General features: G+C 44.3%; 2 protein-coding genes across 2 annotated transcripts in view; both read left to right on the top strand.

Moving 5' to 3' along the window:
* Positions 1-2741: 2741 nt before the first annotated feature.
* LOC113205740 (probable ATP-dependent RNA helicase Dbp73D) lies at positions 2742-6097 on the top strand. Its single transcript, XM_026421477.2, has 11 exons — positions 2742-2953; positions 3081-3405; positions 3663-3813; positions 3899-4029; positions 4122-4299; positions 4499-4693; positions 4769-4939; positions 5026-5320; positions 5415-5580; positions 5662-5799; positions 5878-6097. Exons 1-11 carry the CDS (start codon positions 2931-2933, stop codon positions 6037-6039), a joined length of 1935 nt encoding a protein of 644 aa, XP_026277262.1. The 5' UTR covers positions 2742-2930; the 3' UTR covers positions 6040-6097.
* Positions 6098-6515: 418 nt separating this feature from the next.
* Positions 6516-8934, top strand: part of LOC113205732 (LIX1-like protein) — a 36521-nt gene continuing 34102 nt past the window's right edge. Inside the window, exon 1 of the mRNA XM_026421463.2 lies at positions 6516-7068. Coding sequence (XP_026277248.1) covers positions 6894-7068 — 175 coding nt within the window. The 5' untranslated portion in view covers positions 6516-6893. The remainder of the gene's footprint in view (positions 7069-8934) is intronic.

Genomic DNA, 8934 nt, shown 5'->3' with positions numbered 1-8934 from the left:
AAACAACATGTTATGATTGTCACTTATAATTAAGTCAGAAGTTCAACAATATAAACTCTCCCTCTGCTTCCTTCCAGGTTTGTAAAAGGATAATCTGTAAAGCTAATATTTTCTACCGAAATCTTCTGATTATTAGGAACAACTAAGATATGCAAGTGTTTTTTGTATTTCTCCCATCTTAAAATAAACTCTTTCAGATTGAGATGCGACTGAATGTATGTCTAACATAAAATCTTTGTACTCTACAGCTCTTTAGAAGCAATCTTATAAACAGGCTGTGATGTTTGCAATTAAATGTGACACTTCAGTATTGCAAATGTTGAGCTTGCCCAGCCCCTATAACCGGGCACTGATATCAGGAAGAAACTATCGTTAGTGCACCCTAGTTCAATTGTTATTGTTAAATTATGTTATTGTTGTATGAAAATGTATCTCGAAACTAACAAATTTGTGTAGATTTGATGTAGAGTGTATATTGTGTGTTCACACAGACACTCTTTTATGGATCTGTATTTCTGTTTGACTGATGGGGAGAAAGTTTTTAACATAAGTTGAAAGTTCTGTATTGTTGTTGAAACAGAGAGCAACTTTTTTGTCTCTTAATGTTAATGGTTGTGTAATTTATAACAGCTTCACCATGTGTTAAAATAGTGTGTAAGAAAATGTCTGTAAGTCCTTTCACTGTCTTTTAGAAATAAGGGGAAATTTTTGATGAATTTCCATGTCATAAATTGTACTTTTCCTCTTTGTTTCATAAAAAATGGGATTTACACTGTAATTGAATGAGATTGATCCAATGATTCATCTTTGCATGACATAGAGATTCTTTTCTTGATTTGCTTTTACCTCTTCAGATAGTGCAACAGGTATCAACTCAGTGTAATCATAACAATGACATCTAATTATGGTGCTGCACCATATCCTCCATTATCTTTTTCTAGATAAATTCTTCTTTTAAATTTAAAGAAAACATTGTGAATGGAATCTGAATCTAACTTTTTAAGGCAGAGCTATGTGACGGTTGTGTGATTTGTGTGTTACACAACCTCTTTGGTATTCCCATAATTCAATTAGTTATAGAGCTTATCAGCAGAACATTTCCCACCAGTCCAACCTACCACGACATCTCTAAAGCTTTTTCATGTCTCAGCTCAATTCAAGTTAAGTCCATATTGCACTACTAAAATGTGTATTAAGGTAAAGTTGTCAGCTTCTATTTTGTAAAAATATAAAATGCTCGGACTGAGAATTCAATATTTCATTCATTGAATCTTTATCAGTATTCTGAGTAAAATTTGTCATCTGTAATTGTTAAAATCAAAATATTGTCTCTGCTTGGGCCTATAAGAATCATAAATAATGATGCCAATTTGTTGTCACCCCTTCCTTCGTCCTGAATTGTGAACGTTTCCATAAAGCAATGTGTGTCAGACTGTTTCTACAAAAAAAAAAAGAAAAGAAAAAAATAACCTGGCCTGAGCTTAATTCAGAGTTCCTGTACATAATGTCCGAAATGAAGAGTTCACCTTGTAAGTGTGTGTTTATGACACAATAAGTACAAATAACATTATTTAGTGCTGTATCGTTGTTAATTTATGATTACAACTTCTGAAAGTCATTTGTTTATCACAGTGCTTTATTCTTTCCTTCAAAGGCAGATTCACTCTGACAACACCCTCCTTCACTACTAATTCAAAAAAAAATTGCACACCACACAAAATAAGGAATATGACTTTCAGAGCTGACTATGCCTATGCAATTCTTTATATAAATTTTTAGAAACCTTGATGAGGAAGAGGGTTTGGGGCTAGGTTTGATCAACTCTACAAATGTGTGTTTGACAATTACATACAATCAAATAAAAAAATTCTGAAGAGGAAAGATTGAATCATAACATTGTTGAAAGCAATCACGAATATATTTAGACAACACCAAGTTGTGTTCTGCACTGTACAGAAATAAAATAATTGCATGGTATGTACACAACAGCAAAGTTCTAACCATCAAGAACAAAACATCATTATAGACCAAGACGTGAGCCTCCTGCGGCAGGTCTCGAGTTAGGAGGAGGGAGATTTAGTCCAGGATCTTGACGCATATTAAACCTGAAGAGTTCCCAGTCATTATCTGGAAAGTCTCCTTTGACTTGCTGGCCCCACATGGATTCACCATATACACCGAAATCACGCATTAAAAAGCAGCCAATAAAACCATAGAAAGCCACTATACCACCGATATGCTTGTGCTTAGCAGCGGCTTGAACAACAGTTCCAACAGAGGCTCCTCCAATCGCATACGAAATCCTGGGGTCGAGTTCAGGGAATTTCTTACACAGTAACTGGCTTGTCAAAGTAAACATTGCTCCAACACCCACGAATGGCAAAACAATCTTGGTGTAGCGGAATAGATGCAAAGACATCTTGGGTTGAGCTACCATGGCCATGTCATATAGACCTATTGGCATGCCAAATAAGTAACCAATCTTCATGGCAAAGCTTGTCTTCTTCAATATATCTTCTCCATCTGGAGTGTCATACCAGTAGTAGGTTTTAACCTTTTCACCGAACATTTTCCTGACGTTCACAACCTACAACGGTTGATAGGGGACAGCTGATGATGGACTTAATGGCTATGCAGCAGAAACAGAAATTCGATTCGATCTATGTCGATGTTCGTTTGTCGAATTCTGCATATATCCCAGCTGTAGGTATTGGTAGGTATTCAAACTCAAACAAACTCAAATCGTGCTTTCCGTACTATTCGCAGATCCGACTCTCACGCTGACAACAATAACCAATCAACCACATGGTTTGGTTATATTTTCATTTCTGGAAGAATTGGTGATTGACGCCTAAGAGGAAGTCATCTGTATTTACTCTTTCAACCATATCGACTATACTTTATTATAGGATCGTAGAAATATTAACGCGATGGATCTCTTTGTAGTTGAAAGGTGATACCATAGTCCCAAAATAAACTATTAGGCTATTGATTTTAATTCTCTGTGGTGTATCGTCCATTTCCTTCTCCTGATATGTTTCAACTAATAGCTATTCTAATATTTTGAAATGTTTTATTAGATATGGAGGCGATGAACAAGAGTCCCAGTCCGATACACACAACACGAAGACAAGTCATCTAGAACGACTCCTCTCTAAAATTGAAAACAAAAAGCAACAAGCCGCACAACTTGCAAAAGACGAAGAAGAAAGAAAGCAACGAAAGGAAAGGAAAAAACAGAAGCTGAAGACTATCAAACATGAAAAGCCATCTGTTGATAAAAAGAAATCAATTAAGACCCAACGCCAAGAGAAGAAGAGCAAGTTTAACAAAGAGTCTTCACTAGAAGTTGGTGGAAAATTTACTGTCCTTGGAAGTGATTCTTTAGGAAGTAAAAAAGTAAAGGTGAGTAAACATAAAGATTTAAATTTCACACTCTTCACAAGAAAGTTTTAAAGCAGGGGTCACATTTATGTGACTACAAGGCTCCTGAACCACTTTACTGTCATTCACGCGCTCTCACTCTCTTGGACTTCGCATTTGTCTATCCCTCTTGCACTGACTATTGCTATTGATAGCCATGACACCCGCTTTAAAGTTTCTATTTGATCATTGTAAAGTTAGTGACACTTTCTTTTATGTATTTTCTTCTTCTGCTCCAGGTTAAAGCTCAGTTGCCTTATTGGCTTGCCAACCCATCAGTAGTATCTGTGGATCTGAAAAATCTTACAGTTACAGTAGATGATATTCCACAATTAAATAGAGATCTAATAGAAAAACTTAAACAAAACGGAATTGTAAACTTTTTTCCAGGTTTGCATTTTACTTCTTGTTTTATCTAAATTTACATTTAGTTTATTGGATTTTAAATTGACTTAAATGTTTATTCCTTTTTCAGTTCAGCATCAAGTGATACCATGGTTGCTAGAAGCACAGAGTAAACCACCTCAATTTTGGCCCAGGGATATTTGTGTCTCAGCACCAACGGGAAGTGGTAAAACCTTTGCGTTTGTTTTGCCAATAATCCAGGTTTGCAAACTTTATCACAATCCCAAATAATCTAATCTACTAAATGAAAATTAAAAACTGAAACCGGCTTGCTGATTGCTTTCTTTTCACAGGCTCTCCGCAACCGTCTCATACCGCATATCAGAGCTCTTGTTGTTCTACCAGTTCAAGAGCTTGCCACACAAGTGTACAAAGTTTTCCTTGATTACATTGGTGTAACAACTCTTAAAGCTGTTTGTATTACAGGGAAGGAATCCTTTCAACAAGAGCAGTCTCAGCTTGTCCGTTATTGTAAGTTAATAGTTAAGACTTTCAGCAATCTAACAATCTTCCTTGCTAAAGAGCTGGCAAAGTTATGAGTGTACCCTTCCTCTCTTTCAAGCTTTACATTACAATAAAGATAAGGCGTTTTCACTCATACTGGAGCATGCCAATGTACAGTACTACAGACCTATCAAATATTTATCTAATTTTGAATTCTTTCCTTCAGCGGAGGCTGATGGGAAATTTCACAGTTGTGTTGATATTGTTGTGACAACTCCTGGACGGTTGGTCGATCACTTGCAATCTACAGTTGGGTTCTCATTATGTCATCTTAAGTATCTTGTGATTGATGAAGCTGACCGTGTTATGGAATCAATGCAAAATGACTGGCTGTATCATCTAGATAGACACATCAGTTCAGGTAAATGTCTTACTCTTCTTTTAATTAGAGTTAGTTTCACTATGTCATCATAAAGATTATTTGTTTATGTCTCAGATAACAGCAGGAGAGTTCCACCTCTTACTATTAGAGATATAAGTACTCGTCACCCACCTCCTCAGAAACTACTGTTCTCGGCAACTTTAAGTCAAGATCCAGAGAAGCTTCAACAACTTGGCCTCTTCCAGCCAAGGCTTTTCACATCTGTCATTAATGGAACAACCCCAGGTTAGCTACCCCTTTTTAGTAAATGATTGGCTTCTAGTATTTAGATTGAACTGTTCATCTGACTTTCTAAAACTTACATTTTTCAGAAGAGAGCTCTTCCTCAGAATTTATTGGAAAATTCACCACTCCAGCTGAGCTCACAGAGTTGTGGGTAGCTTGTGAGCTAGCAGTCAAGCCTCTGTATCTTTATGACCTTTTAACTGAAGGAAGCTGGAATACTGTTCTTGTGTTCACTAATACTACTGAAGGCGTTCATAGACTTGCTATTCTGTTGAAACATATGTTTAAAGATAAGAAAAGTGTATCTGAAGTTTCATCAGCACTTCAACCCAAACAAAGGACAAAAATTTTTGAGTGTTTTGCTTCAGGTACCATAAATGTGTAAGTAGTATGATGATGATTATGCTTAATTACTGTTGCATGCCTCTTTTAACCAGCAAACAAGTCATTTGGTAGCTAATTTTTCTCTTTTCAGGTTGGTGTGTTCAGATGCACTTGCAAGAGGTATTGATGTCCCAAATATTGATTGTGTTATCTCCTATGATGCTCCTAAGTTCATTAAGAACTACATTCACAGAGTGGGAAGAACTGGTCGCGCTGGTCGTAATGGCACAGCCATCACTTTAGTCGAAAATCGACAGGTAAATTCTATGCACAACTCAATATGGGTTAGAAACAACAATTTTAAACACATAATTTTCAAAAACACATTTATTACCTAGATGAAAAAGTTTGAGAATATGCTGAGTCAAGCAGGAAAACAGAGCATGGTAAAAGAGAAAGAAGTTGATCCTTCCAAATTTGAAGCCTTTGAGGATGACTACAAGTCTGCTTTGACAGCTTTAAAAACAGAATTAGAGGTTGGTTGAAACACAGGTATCAACATTGAGTTTCTCTATACTCATTATTTACAAATAACTTTTTTTTGTATCTATCAGCGGGAAGAGGAAGTAAGAAAGCAAATTCGCAAGAAACCAAAGAAATACTTGCAATTTAAGAAGAAAAACCTGCAAAGCGTCTCTAAGCCATCTGCAACCTTAACAAATCTAAAGACGATGTCAAAGAAACTGAAACAACTAGCAAAAGAAAAGAAAATATGATTATTAATTATTTTTCAATGTAAAATTTCTAGCTGTTTAAAAACCTTTCTTGAAACCACTTTATGTGTTTCTTTCTAACGCACACTATTTCTTACCGGCCAAGAACGCCAACCCTAGCACTGCAAGATTTATTAATCGAACACTTTTAATTTGGACTCGCTCGTTGACTCAACAGCGTTCTTTGTCGCTCTATTCTGAAGGATCGGGGTGGATGGAAGTAGGGTGGAAGATTCCCCCTCCCACTTCCTCTTCCTCGTTCCCTACCTCAGCACCGATCCCGAATGGAACCCGAACCGAACACGGCGACCGAAAGAACCGAAAGGAGTCGCGGGCAAGACGCAAGAGAGCTGGAGGCCCGCGCGCCCTCGCGCGTCCCGTCCTCCTGTAATGCCGGAGGTCTGGGTCTTCCCCCTCCCCTCCGTGCCCCTCCTGCTGCTGCCGCCGCTGCCGGGTCCGCTCCGCTTAGCTCCGCTCGCCTCGCTGCCAGGCCAGGCCAGGTGTTCATTGTCTGGTCCGCGCTCGCAGCGTGCGGACGTGCGGACCACAGCCACGCCTCGCGCCGGACAGCGTCAGCCAGCGCGTACCGCTAGGCCCACCGCCAGGCCCCTGGTAGTGATTGTGAGGGGTGCGCGAGTGTGCGACATAGTGAGTGTGCGACATAGTGAGTGTGCGTGTGTGTGAGTGTGCGCGTCAAGTGAGCCGTTATGTGAGTGATTGTGTCAGGTGCGCGGTGTGCGCAGGCTGAGCGGCCTGGCCCAGCCCTTACAGCCCGCGGTGACTCAGTGGTCACTTACCCGGTCCAGGACAGGACGGCGCCCCGCCCCGCCACGCCCCCTACAATCCCCGACGCCCCGATGCAGCCCAAGACGAAGGCCGCCCCGGCGCCGCCCCCGCCAGCCCTGCGCAGTCCCAACAACAACGGCTCGGCGCTGTCGGACGCGCGCGACGCCCGCGCCAAGCAGGTGCTGAAGGAGGCCGTGGACGCCGTGGTCAACAGCTTCGCGAAGCACACCCAGGGATACGGCCGAGGTAAGTGAGCGGTGGGTAGGCACCCCGCCGCGCGCGGGCGCCCGCCGAGCTTGCCTACTCCCCGTCTGGAGGGCGGCACGGAGTCTCGCCCCGGGTTCCGGACGCAAATCGGCGGTGGAATTTTCTGCGGGACCCGGTCCCGGTCCGTGAACTTAGATGCAACTTGCCCTCGCGAGGCACATAGGGGGCACCCGGATAGCAGCGGCGGCATCGGGACGCGACACGCGACGCGCACTTCTTGGGCCGCAACTCCATCGAAAGGGAAGTGCGGGGCCGGCGAGCCCGCGATGGAGCGTGGTTGAAAAGGCGAGTGTGTAATTGTTTTCATGCTCGTTCTAGTTTTCCGCGCCGCGACCCACGCATTCCCCGCCCCGGCCGGACCGCACCGGACAGGCGATGTACAACAAGCAGCCCGTCTCGTGCGTGGCGGGGCGTGGCGCCGGGTGGCGTGGCGGGGCGGGGGCTGTGTGGGTGAGGAGCTCTTTGAACCGAGGCCAAAGACGAGATGAGTTAGAGGCCTTTGCCAAGCGAGGCGCTAAGCGGGGTGGGGCGGGGCGCGGGGCGGTCCGAGCCGCTAGGAGGAGGCATGGCAGCCCGTGGAAGTCCATGGCACGGCCGGCCCCCGGCCCCGACCGGCCCGGCCCGCTGGAGCAATGAGATGAGCTTGCTAATTTGCTGCCGGCTTGGCTTCGTCATTATCAGGGCTGGACCAGACCGGGCAGAGCGGCCTCTCTCTCCCCCTCCGCCTTTCTCTCTCTCGCTCTCTTAACCATACACGCGTGCATCTCTCTCCTTCTCACCCCACTATATACGTCGATGGATCAGATCAAAGATTAGTGTTATTATTTTTCCCCCGCAGAAAAGGAAAATTAATAAGAAATTGTGCGTGCTTCGGTCGGTGCGCGCGACTCGCCTTCTCAGACGCACTGCACGAATGAAAACCATTTATCTCGGCTCTGTCAGTACAGAGTGGCCCACAGTCCCGGGACAATTTCGAAGTTACACTGTACCGCATGCAGCCGTGTGGACGCCTTGCCTACTCGCAAGGGGCCACAAGGCGCCACCGTGGTGAGAGACGGGAGGCCAGCTCGCCCGCACGGCTGCATGCGTTTCAGTATACACAAAAATACGAAATAATTGACTGGGATGTGTTGGGCCACCCTGTATTTGCGTCGCGCCGTAGAATGAAGCAACTGTTTCATAATCCTCTTTCCCGTGAAGATTGCCTTTTCGAATGTGAATGAAGTTACCCTCGCTATCGTCTTATTCTATTTTCCGAAATTAATCAAAATAGATTCGGCCGGCGGGCGCACGGCCTTGATGCCGTCAAGGTCTGCCGACGTCACTCTGCGTAATGGGGAGGACGGGCGGGGGCGGCGGCGGCGGCGTGAGGTGACGCTCTGAGTGACGTGCCTCCTAGCTCCAGGAGGGCGGGGGTGCGCGGCGTGAGGTGAGGGGCCCGCGACTGCGATCTCCCCACGCTGATAGCCAGCAGCAGCGGTGGCTGGGGTAGACCATATACACCAAAAAAATGTCCTCCACTTCCAACGCTATAGTAGTTACTTTCCTCTTTCTTTCTTTCTTTCTCCCGTCGTGCGATGCGATCATCTTCCTCCTCTGGGTCCCCTCCTCATCCAGGTCTCCTCCTCCGGAGTATACAATAATAAAAATGCCGTGTGAATGGGGCGTGCTGCGCTGTGCGGCGCTCTGCGGCAGGTAGGCGACGACTAATGACCCGAACCGACCCGAAGGTGCCGAAGGTGAGGACACTCGGGGGCGTGCGTGCCGCGCGGCCGCGGGTTCGAATCGAAACCGTTCAGCGGATATGCCTTTGTGTTGTCGCCTGCCGGGGCGGCGGGGCGGGGC

Source organism: Frankliniella occidentalis, unplaced genomic scaffold, assembly GCF_000697945.3.
Source record: "Frankliniella occidentalis isolate FOCC.00 unplaced genomic scaffold, Focc_3.1 Scaffold53, whole genome shotgun sequence".
NCBI classification, from domain to species: Eukaryota; Metazoa; Arthropoda; class Insecta; order Thysanoptera; family Thripidae; genus Frankliniella; species Frankliniella occidentalis.
This window is presented reverse-complemented; position numbering and strand designations above follow the sequence as displayed.